General features: G+C 41.2%; 1 protein-coding gene across 1 annotated transcript; it reads left to right on the top strand.

The window, feature by feature from the left end:
• Nucleotides 1-181: 181 nt before the first annotated feature.
• Nucleotides 182-16059, top strand: CRNKL1 (crooked neck pre-mRNA splicing factor 1). The gene is made up of 14 exons (XM_030310192.2): nt 182-343; nt 2141-2293; nt 3329-3420; nt 4242-4400; nt 4865-5031; nt 6783-6961; nt 8105-8275; nt 9711-9902; nt 10624-10683; nt 11356-11436; nt 12215-12454; nt 13622-13723; nt 14166-14414; nt 15359-16059. Exons 1-14 carry the CDS (start codon nt 293-295, stop codon nt 15524-15526), a joined length of 2064 nt encoding a protein of 687 aa, XP_030166052.1. The 5' UTR covers nt 182-292; the 3' UTR covers nt 15527-16059.
• The last annotated feature ends 1465 nt before the right edge of the window (nt 16060-17524 follow it).

Here is a 17524-nt window from a genome sequence, read left to right as displayed (position 1 = left end):
CTGATTTGGGGTGCGTCCCTGACGCCCTGAATCCCGATCCCGCTGGGTGGCCAGCGCTACCCATCTCACCTGCAACTCTGCGATGCGGCGCTCAGAGAAGGACGCTCAGCCTGGTTACCACAGAAACGAAGTTACAACTGCGTCACGACGCGTGCGGGAAGTCAAAGGTCATACCAGCTAGTTCCGCTTCCTGTTCCGGGATCCCGGTTGTTGTCAGAACGCTTTGGGGTTCCAGCCAGTCTTCCGGCCTGTTTTTGGGGTCCAGGTTGGCCTGAGGTCTGCTGCTGCAGCCATGGCGGCCTCCACCGCAGCCGGGAAACAGAGGATTCCCAAAGTGGCCAAGGTAGGCGACCGCGAGGGGCTTTGTGGGAGGAGGCCCGGGAGAGGGGCTGTTCCAACCTCCGTGGGGCCTGCGGCGGGAGAGGGTGTGGTGCCAGGAGCAGGCCTACCCCGTGCGGGCCCAGGGGAAGGAGGAGGGTTCAGCCGGTGGTTGGGGGCAGGCTTTTGTCACTCCTGAGCATTCCCGAGCCGTCGTGGCCTTCCTTCTGGGAGGTGTTTTTGTTGGGGAAGAAGTGGGGTCATTTGGCAGAAATTAGTGCGCTAGGAGCTAGGAAGCTATGATCTAACGCGGGCGATGAGCAGTGCTCAAATAAGACACGAGTTAGTGTAAAATTGCAACCTTGCCAAATGCTCTGCTGCAGCGTAGAATATGCCATGGAATAGTTGTGTGAGGGGTCTGCAGAGTAAACTTTGCTGGGGAAGTGATATTTAAGCTGACACTTGATGGCTGACAAGGAGTTAGCCCAGCTGATTGTTGAAGGAAAGAGAGGGCATGCGTTGTGTAGCGGCATTAAGTTAATTAAACAATAAATTTGATGTTATCTGGTATTTCCATGGGTGGCTGATACTTAGTGCTTAATACGTGACAGGCTTTGTCCTGAGCCTTTGCAGATGCCCTCACTCTAGCCTGTTTCTCCAGCCCAGATGGCTCTCTTGAGCTTGTCCTTTACATACTCATTTAGACAATTCCCCGAGATAATGCGTATAAATCACATAGCAGATTATCTGTGATTACATATGAGCTAGCATCATTTTGAGATTCCTCATGTGGCATTAAACAATTAATGTGTCTTATAATTCAATTCCATAAAATTTGATTCGTCACCAGTGGTCCAATAGAAGTATAATGTGAGCTACGTTTGTAATTTAACTTTTCCTACAGCTACACTAAACAGTTAAGGGGCACCTAGGTGGCTCAGTTGATTAAGCATCCGACTTAGCTCAGGTCATGATCTCATGGTCTATGAGTTCAAGACCCGCATTGGGCTCTGTGCTTAACAGCTCAGCTCAGAGCCTGCTTCAGATTCTGTGTCTCCCTCTCTCTGCTCCTCCCTTGCTCGCTCACTCACTCTCAAAAATAAATAAATATTTTTAAAAAAGAAAAAAAACAGTCAAAACAGGTGACATTAATTTAACTGTGTATTATCTTTAACTCTGTATCTCCAAGATATTGCTGTTTCATGTAATCAATATGGAAAATTTACTTCGATAGTTTTGTTTTTTTTCATGCTAAGTCTTCAAAATCCAGTTTATATTTTACCCTCACAGCCCATCTCTGTTTGGACTCACTGCATTAGCTCATGGCTGTTGTGTTGGGCAGCTCTAAGACCTCAAGAAACTTACAGTCTAATGATGGGAAGTTACTGAATATTATCTTTGATTTGAAATGCCATGAAAAACCAAACGCAACTTGAGACATTATCGTTCACCTGGGGCATTAATAGAAAAATTTTTTAAATAGAGGTTGTAACACTAGATAAGATGTGGCACACATCTTGATAAAACCTCTAGTGAGAATTTTACCTAAGGAACCTCAAAGTTTATTATTATACTAATCTAAAAGGGGACACTTGGTATTCTTGCTATCTTTTCTCTTAAGACTTACCTATGGCTTTGTAATAGATCCCATGCATAAGAAAGAAAACATTGTGTTTACTTTCATAGAGAAATGAAAACATGTTGTACAAAGAGAGCATCTGGTAATAATACTTAAAAAGTTCACACCCCCAAAAAATGTCTGTTTTCCTAACCTTGTGTGATGAGCATCTATTAAAAATGGAAACGTCTTCTGTCTTAAAAGGTGAAAAACAAAGCCCCGGCTGAGGTACAGATAACTGCTGAACAACTCTTAAGAGAAGCTAAAGAAAGAGAACTTGAGCTTCTTCCACCTCCACCTCAACAGAAGATCACAGATGAAGAAGAGTTAAATGATTACAAACTAAGGAAAAGGAAGGTCAGTCAAGGTGATACCTTCCAGTCTGTTAATAACATTGTCAGAGTTTGCAGAGTTCCTCATTGGTTAGAGAGGCAATAGCATAAGAATAGTTTATCGTTTCTAGCCCCATGAGTAGTGTGACTTCTGGTTACCAGATAATTGCATTTTGCTTAACTTTATAAAATATACCATGAATTATCTTTAAAAGTATAAAGAAATTAAATCCACCAGAGACATAATTTTTGGTAGTTTAACCAAAGAGGTGGTAGTTTAACAAGTGAAACATGTGACAGCTGTAAGGGGCTGGACTTAACCAAGGCCGCGTTGTGTACTCTACCACTTTCTGCAGTAGGATTTAAGACCTGGGAAAGAGCCATGAAAAGACTTGGGGATCTGACCTCCTTACCCTAGAATCCTCACTCTAGAGAGTAGTTTTAAACCACTAACCCTGTTGTATTTACTTACTAGTGATGTTTAAAGAGTGATGTATGAAATTTGGAGATGTTACTGAGAGGAGTGAAATAGTCAAAAACATTTTTATACTAGAAATAAGTATAGAGTATATTAAAGGATCAGTTAGTTATTATCAGTAATAAGAGAAGATATCAACAACTTTGCTAATAATTCTGTACATCTAAAGTTCTTCTCTTTGTTTGCATGTAAGACTTTAAAGAAACACTTGAGATTATAACCTTCATTATGAGTTTCTTATTTCCAAGGATTCCAGGATGTAATTTCTCCTAAATAACAACAAAATGAATAAATCTTTTTAGAATAGAATTAATGGAGTCGCCTGGGTGGCTCAGTCGATTAAGTGTCGGGCTCTTGATTTCGGCTCACGTCATGATCTCACAGTCTGTGGGATCAAGCCCCATGTCAGGCTCTGTGTTGACAGCATGGAGCCTGCTTGGGATTTTCTCTCTGTCCCCCTTCTTTCTCTCTCTCAAACAAATAAATAAACATTTTTAAAAAAGAACAGGATTAATGGACAAATGAAGATGTCATTTTTACTTATTTTTCCCTTCAATTTGACCCTTTTATCCCTTCCTTTAGACTTTTGAAGATAACATAAGAAAAAACAGAACTGTGATTAGTAACTGGATAAAATATGCACAATGGGAAGAGAGTCTAAAGGAGATTCAAAGGTAAAATTACTGAGTGTATAGTTTCATATATAAAGATGTAAGTTAAGAGACAGAAAAGAAATAGGAAAAGGTAAAGCATGAGTGAAAAAGAGTGTACCTCTGGTAGTAATTTTCTAAATTGTTCTGTGGAACCCTAGGGTCCTTTGAGGGGCCTCAGAGGCACTATGGTAGGAGAGTCCTGGGGGGACCACAGAGGAGATGCTGTAGGTGGGTGTCACCACCAGCACACACTCTACAGTCAGAGAAATGCAGTTTCTTCTGCTTTCTCTGTATTCGGATTCTTTTAAATAAAAATCGTTCCTCCAAAAACTGCTGACCAACAAAATACAAGTCACCACCTGGCTCTTCCTATTGCCCAGCCTTTCTGCACTCTCCTGGCATGGCACACCCACTACCCCCGCCGTGCCTGTGTACTTGCCACTCCTGAGGACACAGTGTCTCTTTGCCCTACACTAGGCTCTTCTCTCTGCCTGGAACGAGCACCCCTCCTCGCCCACCTTGGCTTCTGGAGCTTTCCTCAACTTCTCAACTCTAGAGTTACCTATTATTTAGCCTTTTGCACTAGATATTTTTATTCTCTTTTGCTTCCTGATGTAAAGCTTGATTATAACATTTACTATATTGCATTGTAATTACATTCATGTCTGTCTTTCTCTAAGAGTCTGTAGCTTCCTGAAAACCTGTCTTTTCACTTTTATATGCCCAAAACCTGGCTCATGGTGGACACCTGATAAAATAGCAGGGCACCGCAGGTGGTTTGAAATAGTTGCCACATATGTTGTGTGTGCTACTTTGACATTCTCCAAATCTGGCTTCTTAAGGGCTCGATCCATATACGAACGTGCTTTAGATGTAGACTACCGAAATATTACACTCTGGCTGAAATATGCAGAAATGGAAATGAAGAATCGCCAGGTCAACCATGCCCGAAATATCTGGGACCGGGCCATAACAACTCTGCCTCGAGTCAACCAGTTCTGGTAGGTTTCTCATCTACTGAAGCAGCTTTTTGTAAGCTAGAAAAGTTCTGCCTTTCTGTGCATTTATTTTATTTCTGTAGTTGTAATCGTATGTATTTAGTTTACGTCCTACTTTTTCTTTAAACATTCTGTAAGTGCTTTTTCATGTCTGTAGTATGTAGTCATAATCACAATGTATAAAGCTTGTGTAATCAAAACTAAAATTTCGGTTGTAATCTTTTATATGTAAGAAATATCTTGTTGAACTAAGCAATTTTTTAAGAAAAAATTACCTTTTTTTCCTATGGTTCATCCTTGCAGATCTGTATTTTGATAAGAAACCATGTTCGATTTAGCTGTTGGGGAACATAAAGGCCTAAGTCTTCTTCACATTTAACAAAGTTAAAACTACAAATGCTGGAGATTATTTTCTTTCCCTAAGTCATTTTGACGATGACCCATATTTTTGGATGGTTTTATTAAAGGTACAAGTACACGTACATGGAAGAGATGTTAGGGAACATTGCTGGCGCCCGGCAGGTGTTTGAGCGCTGGATGGAGTGGCAGCCTGAGGAGCAAGCCTGGCACTCCTACATCAACTTTGAGCTACGATACAAAGAGGTGGATCGGGCCCGCACCATTTACGAGCGATATATCCTTCCAGCCAGTCCAAGTGGCGCTGTTACTGTCCTGGGTGCCACTCGTCCCATGGAGGTGCAGTCACGGTCTGGGCGCAGGGACAGTCGTTAATGTGGTCATGGTGTGGGCGCATGGACGGTCATTAACGTGGGCCGGGAATGAAAGATGCAAGTTCAGCCAGCTTTGTAAGCTACATATATATTTTCTAGAGACACAGGACAGTCAGAATAAAAGTTCGTAGTCTGGGTAATTGAGCTTTTTTCCAGTGAAACTTTGGGTTTGTTTATATTTTGGCGTTAATGCTGTGGTTCCTTGTGGAAAGTGACACACCAAGGCTCTGGCTCCTGTAGCCAGTCCTGTTTCTCCAGGGTTTTTTTCCTAGGTTTTTCTAGGGTGTTGGTCATTAGCAGCACTACCGGAGGCCCCGCCAAAGGATGGAGACCAGAGGGAAACAGAGTGTATTGCAAGAAGCTCTGCTCCGGGGCCAGCTGGATGGGTTCGAGTCCCTTCTCTGGCATGTGTTAGTCGGGCAGCCTCAGATGAGTCAGTTAACACTTCTGAACCTTGTTTTCTCTGAAACAAGAATGAAAATGAAATAGAATCTGCCAAGATTAGCTGTGTTTCAGGTTAAGATTATAATCTGTATAGGGTGGTGGATAGCGTGTGTGCATGTGCCTGGTTTGTGTGTGGATATGTGCATGCATGTGCGCCCGTGTACATATTTTGCTTAGGAACAGTGATTTGGTATTTGCAAATTAAGTGGTAAGAGTGACTTCGATGAACATAAATACCAGGATAAACAAAAATCTACTTTAATATATAATTTTAAGGTCTCCATTACCTCTGCACATTTTAATATCAGTTTAACGGAAGCTTTTATGACACTTGTTATGTGCCAGGCCTTGCTGGAAGCACTTTACAAATATCACCATTCAGTCCTCAGGACAGCCCTGAGCACAGGATCTACTTGAGTGTGCAGGATGGGAAATCCAGGCGGAAGTGGCTAAGCAGCGAGGTCAGGGTCTCGCAGGTGGTGGTAGAGGTGGGCTCAGAGCCCAGCCGCAGCTTCTGAGCCTTTGCTCTTAACATCATTGTCATATTTGAAGGTGTTACTACTTTGGAAGTCACGATTTCCTCAAGCAAGGTAGAAGAAAAATAGATACATCCTATTAAGAAATAAAATGGTAATTTAAAACTTTTTTAATGTCAACTACATTTCAGTTAAAAAATAAAGCAAAACCTTTCTCTTCTGACTCTAGTTAGCAGTTTTGTTTTTGTGCTTTTTTTTTCTTAATCATTAATTCAAACATTAACATTACTGAGCATATAATACAGTAGGTGCCATTCATTGAGCACATTCTTTTGGTCCAAATCTGCTAAGAGCTTTATACCCATTTCCTCCTTTAAGGCCAACAGTCATCTAGTGAGGTTGGTTGGTGGTCTTTTTCTCTATTTACAGATGATAATGCTTGAGTCTTGGACAATTTAATGACTTATTCAGGATGGCATTGATAAACAGGCTTCAGGTTTTTCACTTCTCCACACTCACTTGTACCCATTACTGAAGTACTGAATCAGCACTGGAGGAAGTCGGGTGAACAAGACACGGCCCACTCCTAGAGGTTACAGATTAGTGTTTCTTTGCCTTTGCCCATGTTTTATCAACCCTATCATTGTAGTTAGCATTGTTGGGGGTTGGGTTTGGTGGGTTTTTTTTTTTTAAGCCTCATTGTCTTGCGTGGTATTTCCTTAAGTCCCCTGAACTTGTTCTCGTGCACCCTGATGTTAAGAATTGGATCAAGTATGCCCGCTTTGAAGAAAAACATGGTTATTTTGCCCATGCACGGAAAGTGTACGAGAGAGCCGTTGAATTCTTTGGAGATGAACATATGGATGAACACCTTTATGTTGCCTTTGCCAGATTTGAAGAAAATCAGAAAGAAGTAAGTACACCTGAAGAACTCAATTACATTGCATAACAGCCTAGGAAAGATGACTTCTTGTGCACGCTGAGTTCACATCCATCTTACCCTTGGAAAAAATGTTTTCAAATCTCTAAAAGAAAACAGTATATGTTTGTGGCTTAGCTGCAGATTGGGAGCCAAGCGATTATAAATCGTATTAAAATGTCCTAATTGTGTTGTGCTTTGCTTGAAAATTAAGCTTTTGTATCAATGATAATATTATGTGTAAACTGAGAATTCGTCATTTGGTCTCCACACTAAAGGGCTCTACAGGTAATAAACCTGGAAAACAAAAGCCCAGAGCGCTTAGAGAACAGAAGTTGAAGTGAAAACAAAGATTGCCCCACAAATAAGTCAGTTCTATTCTTATACATGGAAATAATTCTTTAAAGTAACTTAAATACTACAATCGAGCGAGATGCACTGAGGTCCAAATGCAGAGTCTTACACTTATTGTGATAAGGACTTCAGATCCTGTCCCAGGGTCAGTGGGAAGTGTGAAGGGTGTTAAGCAGAAGAGTGGTAGGACAGGATTTATATTCGAAGGAAAGTCTCTAGCTTATTTGTGGAGATCATATTGGGAAGAAGGTGGCAGAAGGGGAAGTGAGGAGGCTTTTGAAGTGGTCCAGGGAAGAAATGCAGATGGCTTGGGTGTAGGGAGGAAGCGAAGGGCTCTGTTGCAGAGACAGATGTGGCAGGGCTCGTTGAAGTAGTGAATGTGGGGAATGAGGAAAGGAGAAGAATCAAGGAGGACCCAGGAGGTTTGGGGCTTGAGCAAGTGCATGACCGTAGGTGTTGCTTACCAGGACTGGGAAGACAGAGGTATCCAGGTTTGGTGTGAGAAACAGGAGGTCAGTTTTGGACCTATTTATTCTGAGATGCACGCTGACATCCGACCGACAACCTTAGGTAGACAGTATTAAATATGGAGCTCAAAGGAGAGTGCCAGTCTGTCCTGACTGAAATGAATACTCTCAACAAGAGGGAGAAGAAAAGTCTTTATTTTGGACACTTTGAGACCTCAGAATCTACCAAGCAATGTATTCTGTCATAATTACTTTCCACGTTGTGAGTAAAATGAGGATACTGTGTTGTAGAAATAATCATCCTGTCTGCTTTTAGTTTGAAAGGGTACGGGTCATCTACAAGTATGCCCTGGATAGGATTTCAAAGCAGGAGGCCCAAGAACTCTTTAAAAATTATACCATCTTCGAGAAGAAATTTGGTGATAGGCGGGGTATTGAAGACATCATTGTGAGCAAGCGAAGATTCCAGTATGAGGAAGAGGTGAAGGTGAGTGCTGGCGTGGACGCTGAACTATGTGGGTAACTATAGCAGCTACAGTAAAGCGAGGGCTAGCAAGGGAGAGCTTGCAGGAATCATGCCCTTGGTGATGTGTCCCCAGTAATTGGCAGCTGTTTCAATAGGAATAAGCAGGACTGATGGAAAAGGCCAGCAAGCACAACTCAGGTTTGCTCTGCCACTCACATGTTGATTGCTGGTTGTGCACTGTAGAACCTGAGCAGAAATTGAGAATCCATTTGGGGAGTCTGGGTGGCTCAGTTGGTTAAGCATCTGACTTCAGCTCAGGTCATGATCTCATAGTTCGTGGGTTTGTTCGAGCCCTGTGTCAGGCTCTGTGCTGACAGCTTGGAGCCTGGAGCCTGCTTTGGATTCTGTGTCTCCTCTCTGCCCCTCATCTGCTCACACCCTGACTCCCTTTCTCCCTCTCTCTCCTTCCCTCCCTCTCTCTCTCCCTCTTTCTCTCTCACTCACTCAAATTAAATAAACATTAAAATTGGGAATCCATTTGAACTCATTTCTGAAGAAGGAAGACTCAGAGATTTAGCCAAACTCAGAGATTTGAGTTTTTGTACACTCCTTTTTAGCTTAACTGCTTGAACAAAAAATGTAGATAGATAAAGTTCCATTCTCATCTCTTCACATGTAATGTACTGTTTTGATTTGAATTCAAGATCGTAGCATTTTCCTTTACCGGTCTGCTGTATATCTAAAATATTTTGCTTAGTCAAATTAATTAGGATATGGCCAAACAAAAGGCTGAATCTGGTGTTAAATGAGGTCAGCAAGATATGTTCAAGATAAATGACTATTAACTGAAAAGAGCAGGTGTCACAATTGTGACGATGGTTATAATTCCACTGTAATTTTGGGACACCTGGGTGGCTCAGTCAGTTAAGCGTCCAACTCCAGGTTTCAGCTCAGGTCATGATCTCACAATCATGGGATCGAGCCCTCCTCGGGCTCCTCACTGAGAGCTCAGAGCCTGCTTGGGTTTCTGTCTCTCTTCTCTCTGCCCCTCCCTCACTCATGCTCACTCTCTCTCAAAATAAATAAATAAACTTTAATTCCCCTGTAATTTTAAATCTAGACATAATGATTCACAGTCACATATGTAAACAAAAACATTTATAATAGGCATCTAATTATTGAGTACTTACCTTGGGGCTGGTGTTTGTATATGAAAGCAACCTTGCTCTGAGACACCTGGCTAATAATCTCTCCTCTATATTCCTTTTTCTTTTCTATTTATAAAATCTCAGTCATTTTTGTTTGTTTGTTTGTTTTAATGAGATAGGATGAGGAATCTAGAAAAACAGTTGCTAAAATATAAGAAGGCAATCTAGTGTCTTCTTTTACCCTCATGGAGTCCAGCAAGTGTAGCTCTTGGTTTGATTTTTGTTCATTAAACTTGGCATCTTTCTAGGCTAATCCACACAATTACGATGCGTGGTTTGACTACTTGCGCTTGGTGGAAAGTGATGCCGAAGCAGAAACTGTTCGAGAAGTGTATGAAAGAGCCATTGCCAATGTGCCACCCATTCAAGAGAAGCGGCACTGGAAGCGCTACATCTATCTGTGGGTCAACTATGCGCTCTATGAGGAATTGGAGGCAAAGGTAAATAACGGAATCCCACATCAGCTGTTGATTGATGGCTGTCTCAGCCCTGCGTGTACAGCTTGGCCACAGCTCAGCCACCGTGGGTGGTAACTGATATTTACAGTCCCAGAAACAGGAATTTGGTTTTAGGTTCTCAGCCATACAGTTATGTATTCTCTCTGTAACCTTTTAAACTCTGTATACCTGTTGTGGGCACAGGTAAGGTTTTTTTGTTGTTGTGCCGTCGTATTTTGTGTTTTAAACCTGAGGCACAAGAAGATTAGTACTTGGACTTGAAAGGGAACAATGACCCAGTCCTTAGCTTAATTTCATATCATACCCTGTATTGTCTCATCAGTAGGGATCACAGCTAGATTGCACATCTTTGTTTTTAGTAAAGATCAAGTGGGATTTTCAGAAATCAGTTGTGTAAATTAATTGGGAAAGATTAGCTTTCTACTGTGGAGACTATAAAACATCTTTGTTTCTTTGTGCTATCAGGCGAAAAGCCTTTCTACAGAGAAGCTCTCAGAGTTTGATGGCTATATTGTTGGTGATTCTTTAACCAAAGTTTGATGGCTAAAGGTAGTTCACTTTTGATCATAAATGATTAAATCAGAGTTTGAAAATAGCAACTTGCAAAAACATATTCAGTGTTGGGGGTATACATTTTTAATATCAGTAGAAAGTATTAGTAACAGACTTCAATATTTTGTGAAAATTTCTTATCCTAATACAGGATCCCGAGAGGACGAGACAGGTATATCAAGCTTCTTTGGAATTAATCCCTCATAAAAAGGTATGTTTGCTATAAGTGTTCTATTCCAAACTGTCGAAATCCTACTTCTGTTTCTCGCGAGTAATACTTACTGTTTGAATAGTTTGCTGTGCTAGGCTCAAGTGAGAACCGGGTATGCTCCTTGCCTCAGAAAACACCTTACAGTCTAGTTGAGAGGACAGCCTGTGTTAAGTGATGAATAATACAGATAATGTAGAAATTCATAGGAGGATGGAGGAAGATGCACATCCAGAGAGCACACAGCACGTGCAGGAAACAACAAACAGGTGTTTGTTGGCATCCGAGTGGACATACGCATGCCTGGGTGAACACCTGGTGCATGTTTTGGAAATGGTTGAGACGTTATCTCTGCCCTACTTCCCAGCATGAGAAACAAGTAGAGATGTTGGCCGAGTTACCTTCTAGAATAGAGGTGGTGTGTTCTCTCTGCTCACCAGCATACGCACAAAACACCAGGGGCTGCAGGACCATGCAGTGCAATAAAGTACCTGGATTCCTGTTTGTAACTTTTATGAAATAAACATCCTATTTGCTTAAAAACAAGAAAACACGTCTGTCTTCGCTCTGAATATGTAGGGAAATCTAATCGCATGTGGCCTTTTATTAAATTTTTGACATACTTCAGTGTCATTGAAGTGACTCTCTTAGGTGTTTTGTGCTTTTGTTTTCTAGTTCACATTTGCCAAGATGTGGTTACTATACGCACAATTTGAAATAAGACAGAAAAATTTACCATTTGCCAGAAGAGCTTTGGTGAGTAAAGAAAGGATCGAGATGCATCATTGACTTCTATGAGAAGAAAATTAAATCTCAGTGCCTACAAGTTGGATAGTTCCTACTAAGAATGCCACAGAATTGTTCTGCCTTTATAGCCTGAGACATGTCAGAAAATGCATGGCCTTTGAAGAAGGATTGGGTGAAAATGTAAATTAATTTTGGAAGCTTTATCTGTAGCTCCCAGTTACCAGCTCTTTACTCAGACTGGAAAGATCTGATCTTAGTTCACATTAGGTCTTAAATCAGCTCTTTAATAGACTGATGTGCAAAATTCAGGGGTGTTACATGCACCTTCCTCTTAACAGTTATTCTGAAGTGTCTTGATAGGATTAAATACTGTGTATAAATGCAGTTATCCTTCTACTAGCCACTCTTGCCCTGGCTGTGGGCAGCAAGGCAGATTTCATTCTATGATTACCATTTCACTTATGGGATGTTTTATCCATTTGACGTCCATATTCCCTACATTCTCCTGAGATACTAAGTAAAATCCAGAGTACTTGTGCAGACAGTTCTGAAACACTCTCTTGCTGAACAGGCCCCAATGGGCATAGGCCCTCTTGACTGGTGGGGGAAGTAGAGGGTTTCAATTGGCCTTCTGTCAAGAACCAGTGTGGACATTGTGATACCACAGAGGGAAAGAGTGGCTTGTCATGTTCTTCTGCAACAGAGAACAGTTGTTGGGATAGGTTGGTGATGTCTGTGCACAGATTGAACCCACATATCCCAGTGATTTGGTCATTTTATTTTCCAGGGAACTTCCATAGGCAAATGCCCAAAGAACAAGTTATTTAAAGGTTACATAGAATTGGAGCTGCAGCTTCGAGAATTTGACAGATGCCGGAAGCTTTATGAGAAGTTCTTGGAATTTGGACCTGAAAATTGTACCTCTTGGATTAAGTTTGCAGAGTTAGAGACAATCCTTGGTGATATTGAGAGAGCCCGGGCAATCTATGAGTTAGCCATCAGTCAGCCACGCTTAGACATGCCGGAGGTGGGGATCTCAAGTTGAATATAATCTTGTTTTAGATACTTCTCCAGCATTGCTTTAGATAACCATCTAAATGTGTGTGCATTTCACATTATAAAGGTAAATTTACTTGTAGTCTTGTCTGCTCAGATTAGTTCTTTCTGTGTGGGAGATAGCAGAAGAAGGATGGGGGTGAGGGGACCCTCAAGTAGGATACCAGGGCCCAGAACCCCATTGTGACACCAGGATGAGTTGGGATATAATAGGGTTTGTGACTGGCTCTCTGCCTCCTTTCCTCAAACAGAAAGCTAACTAAAGGGATGGAAACAGGCAGCAGGCAGCCCCATCTGGAGAACTGGAAGTTGAGACTGCACATCCCCAGATTCTCCTAGCACAGTTTTGCCCAGATTGGGCCAGCAAAAGAAGCTGTACGTAAAGCAGGATATTCCTGGAATTACTACTGCCACTGTTCTGGCCTGCCACAGGACCTGAAATCATCCCTTCCGTATTTAAACTTGAGCCACGAGGTGGCGCCAAACCACAGCTAGCACCATGTGAATCTCCCAGGAGCCACTGAAATCACCCAGCCCTTTTATTAGTCTTGCCCTAATGTGACTCTGCATTTTATGGCTTGGGCTCCACCAGCCGCACTAGGTCAGGGCCTTATGTGTTATTGGTTCCATCGGTTGGCCTCAGCTCCCAGGCATCCAGGCCACATGTGACTACATCCTTGTTCCCTGACAGGCCATACCTAGCAGGTGGGCTGCTGCTTACTGAATAGTTGTTGAAGTGAATTCAGACATATGAAGGAATTTACAGTGGAGGTAAGAATAGTATATCCTGGCCTAGGCATGTCCCTGGCAACGTCAGTTGTATGTGACAGGATCTTGGCAATGTCTGGGAGACTTGGCAAGTCTCTGAGCTTTTTGTGGTAAGTCCAGCATTTGAAAAACTCTGAAAGAGAATCCACAAATGAATCCAAAGCCTTTTATCTCATAATGTAGAATTGTAGCCAAATTTCGGCTTGTAAATGCCAGTATTTTTATTGTGTCCACATGCTGCCTAGTCTTTAATTGTTCATAGAAATCCTGGGTTTCTGGATGTCCTAGGTTGGAGTGGCAGTTAAGCTCAGCTTTGGCTAGGGACATGTTGCTCTTTAAATGTCAAGACTGACTAAGTTCTCTTTATTAGGTGCTTTGGAAATCATATATTGACTTTGAAATTGAGCAGGAAGAAACGGAGAGAACACGAAATCTTTACCGACGATTGCTTCAGCGAACACAGCATGTCAAGGTATCCTGCACTCTGTCGATGATCTTTGATTTTGCTTAAATCAGCAGTCCTGAAGGAGATATTTTATTTCTGTGTTTTAAGTGTTCTGTTTTGGTTTTGTTTTTAATGATTTCCTTGCTTTTAGAAGGTGCCCGTGAGTCTCAGAGGACTTTGCAATATAAAGCTTATACCAAGTCAGTATTTATACTGCATGGGAATAACTTCAGTATCACAGGATTTAATAAAAAGTTCAGCTCTTTTCAGGATTTTAAGACTCTTTCAAACTTACTTGGATATAGAAGCAGACAGCTTCAGCATTATTGAAGCATATAATCAGTGTGTTCTTTGGAATCCTATTAGTATGTTCAGATATCATTAACTAGAAATTCATGTTATTGTTACTACGTGAATGTTTTCTGGGTGACAGGGTTATTAATTTGGTTCTATAATAATTTTTCATAAGGTATGGATCAGCTTTGCCCAGTTTGAGCTGTCTTCAGGGAAAGAAGGAAGTTTGACTAAATGCAGACAAATTTATGAAGAGGCTAACAAAACCATGAGAAACTGCGAAGAAAAGGAAGAGAGACTTATGTTGCTGGAATCATGGCGAAGCTTTGAAGATGAATTTGGAACAGTATCAGATAAGGAGAGAGTAGACAAACTCATGCCAGAGAAAGTCAAGAAAAGAAGAAAGGTCCAGGCTGATGATGGGGTAAGAACTGAGCCCTTGGAGCTGGTCATCTCATGTCAGATGAGCGAAAATGCATCTGACTTTGAATTTGTACTTTTATGTGCCATTTACAATGTGAGCATGGGAAGAGACAGCCTGGAGTAGAAGACAGTTGCAGTCTGGCTACCATGGAAGCAGAGAGCAGGGTGTATGGTCCACCCAAGGCTAGAGAATAGGAGACAGTTGGCAAAGACCTCTTGGAGGTGGTTGATTCCAGGAACTGCATGTAGTGTGGTATTTCTGGAACATTAAGCAGGAGGTCAGAGTGGAGGGAAATGAAATTCAACTTCTAAGTCGGACCCAATCCAGAGGCTTTGTAAACTGTAGGCAGACGCTTCTGCACAAAATGACACGCCCCAGTAGTTGGCATCTCCCGCAGGCATACTCGAGGAGCTTAGATTAGAGGAAATCTGTCGGGAGGCTGTTGTAAGCAAGTGATGGTACAGGCTGGAACTACAGTGACCTTTAGGAAGCCAAATCAGTGACTGACTGGAGATGGGCAGTAAGGACAGGGAGTCGGAATAGTGCACAGATTTATAGCTCTCACTACCAGGTAAACATGAAGTAAGTCTTTAAAAATTTAAAATCTTAGAAGACTGAAAGATGGAGGAGGAGACACAGAGTATCTTCTTGATTGACTACAGAGGAGCTGTGCTTTGATTTTTAGGATCTTCCACTGGTTTTTAGCTCTCCACGAGCTCCCCTTGCAGCAACACCAACCCCACAGCTACTCGTTCACTCCCGATCTTGCAGGCCCAGCCCTTGTTCTTGCTGTGATGGGCTTTGATGTTGTTTCATAAGATGAACATGAGATGAATTTGAACTCTGGGTTTGGCAGTGAAAATTCTCCACTTTAAAGTAACTGCAGTTGAGTATTTCAGCCATGTGTTGGCTTATCTTTTCATTGTTTTATTTTTTGTCTGTAGTCTGACGCAGGCTGGGAAGAGTACTATGATTACATCTTTCCCGAAGATGCTGCGAACCAACCCAACCTCAAGCTCCTGGCCATGGCCAAGCTTTGGAAGAAACAGCAACAGGAAAAGGAGGCTGCTGAGCAAGACCCAGATAAGGACATTGATGAGAGTGAATCCTGATGTTCTTGTTCATATTGAGAAGTGTGTTACTATTTTTATAAATTAATAGTTTGGAACTGTTGTGACTCCTGTAAGTTTTTGTATATTTCACCAGTAATGAATTGATTGGAATCTTTGATAGCTACTTTTTGAATAATTTTTAAAATGCTCTTGGCTTAGGAGTTGCAAGTAATTTTTGTAACTGCTGGATTTATCAGTCCAAACATTTGTCTACATCATGCATTAGGAAATCTAATTGAGGTAATGCTTAGCATCTATTTTAGATGGACCTGCAGACTTTTGAAAGTCTTTTTCTAGTTTTCAAGTTATGTTCTACAGTAACTTGTAAGGTATGGTTTTTTCATGCTTGTCATCATAAATATATTTCATGCACTCATCTGAAACCTGTAACTTTTTCCTGTCTTCAGAGTTACACAGACTTGAGTTCCATTCCCAGCTCTGCCACTTAGTGATAAATAACTGAACCTTTATTTTTAGTTTCTTTACTCATAAAATGAGCTTCTGCCACTCATTTTGAAGATTAAATTAGAAAAGGAATATACCTGGTACATAGTGTTAAGTGTTCATTCCAAGCCACTTTCCTAAATCCCTTCCTTCTGTCCTTGTAGAATTGAATGTGCTTGAATTTAACATCTAAACACCCTTAGCTTAACAGTGGCCATTTTTGCTACCTGCTTTTGAAAACACTAGTTGGGAAATAATTTATAGTTAGTGTATTTCTGAACAAGGGCTCTTTACCAAGAACGTTTTAGTCAGATTTCAGTTAAACTGTAATCTGTTTTCCCAAACTGGTTGAGCTCTGTATCGGCTTAAGGAACAGTAAAACGTGCTGTGAAAAAGTGTCCCCTGCTCCAATAAATTTGGGAAATCCTAGATTAAGGGTTAGGTCTTATTAATCAAATCTTTTTGTAGTTCAGCTTCCCAGAGCCTTGTAAATACTACTATACCTTTTGAATCCCCAGTAGCAATGCTGGCATGTTCCCCAACCTTACTGGACAAGGCAATCACGTCTGCCTAGAATACCACAATTTCTAGTATGCTATTATAGAAAGTAGCTACTGTAAAACCTGATGCATGTGATTTACCCTTGGTTTAGAACATGTGAGAAACAAGGTAGATAACCAACTATGATTCTAAAAAAGAAAAAGCAGAGATGGTAACATATTTGCGGACACATTGCTCATATCCTCAAGCAAATAATATGTGCCTTAATTAACTGATCTTATTTTCTTTAATCTGGCCTGATTTCTCAAGCCTGCTTTTTGTCTTGTTCAGTGCCTGAGCTATTTGACTAGAATTGTTATCTTCAAGAATATTTTGTCACCGGTAAAGGCAATTGGCAAATTTATTTACTTGTTGAATTGGGTAAACCTATTAAATTTGCAAACATTTCACCCAAAGGAATAAAAAAAGCTAGTCTGTATATTACTAAATTTTATCTTGAAAATAAGCTAGTGTTTGAAGGGAGAGTGTAGGATTGTCAGGCTAAAAGACAAACGTGTGTTCAGCCTCACTGCTTCAGTCACTGCACCAGTGTCACCCCAGCTGCTGGGTATCAGATGGATTCTGACTATGGAGTCCTGAGGTCTACTTGGTGAGGAGGAACATTTGTGATTTTAATACCTTTGGCTAAGTGCAGAGTCAAGGGGTAAGATGAAAGCAGGTCAAAATGCTAATATAAGTGACTAGAGTCTTCCTACAATTCTTTCCTGTTTATGCTGCATGCTGTTCTTATGCTTACATAAGCTGTTAGAACATACGCTGTTCTTATGCTTCCTGTTCTTATGCTACATAAGAACAAAAATTGGTCATGTTTCCAACGTCAGCTCATAATACCACTTTCTGATTAGTGTCATGCATGAAGGAAAAAGTTACCTTCTCATGGGAGAAACATAAAAGATTCATTTCTCTTACTCTCAACTCCACCAGAGTAAGTCCTTTCAGAGGGAAAAACTGTTTAGCAATCATTTCTGTGGGGTTTTCTTTACTTCTGTTCAC

The sequence above is a fragment of the Lynx canadensis genome, chromosome A3 (assembly GCF_007474595.2).
Source record: "Lynx canadensis isolate LIC74 chromosome A3, mLynCan4.pri.v2, whole genome shotgun sequence".
Classification (NCBI taxonomy): domain Eukaryota; kingdom Metazoa; phylum Chordata; class Mammalia; order Carnivora; family Felidae; genus Lynx; species Lynx canadensis.
Note: the sequence above shows the minus strand (reverse complement) of the source record. Positions and strands in the feature narration are given on the sequence as shown.

Coding starts and splice junctions, on each gene's coding strand:
- CRNKL1 (XM_030310192.2), top strand. CDS start 293: ATGGCGGCCTCCACCGCAGCCGGGAAACAGAGGATTCCCAAAGTGGCC. Junction 11,437..12,214: donor CATTTGCCAGAAGAGCTTTG/GTGAGTAAAGAA, acceptor TTTATTTTCCAG/GGAACTTCCATAGGCAAATG. Junction 13,724..14,165: donor AGCGAACACAGCATGTCAAG/GTATCCTGCACT, acceptor ATTTTTCATAAG/GTATGGATCAGCTTTGCCCA.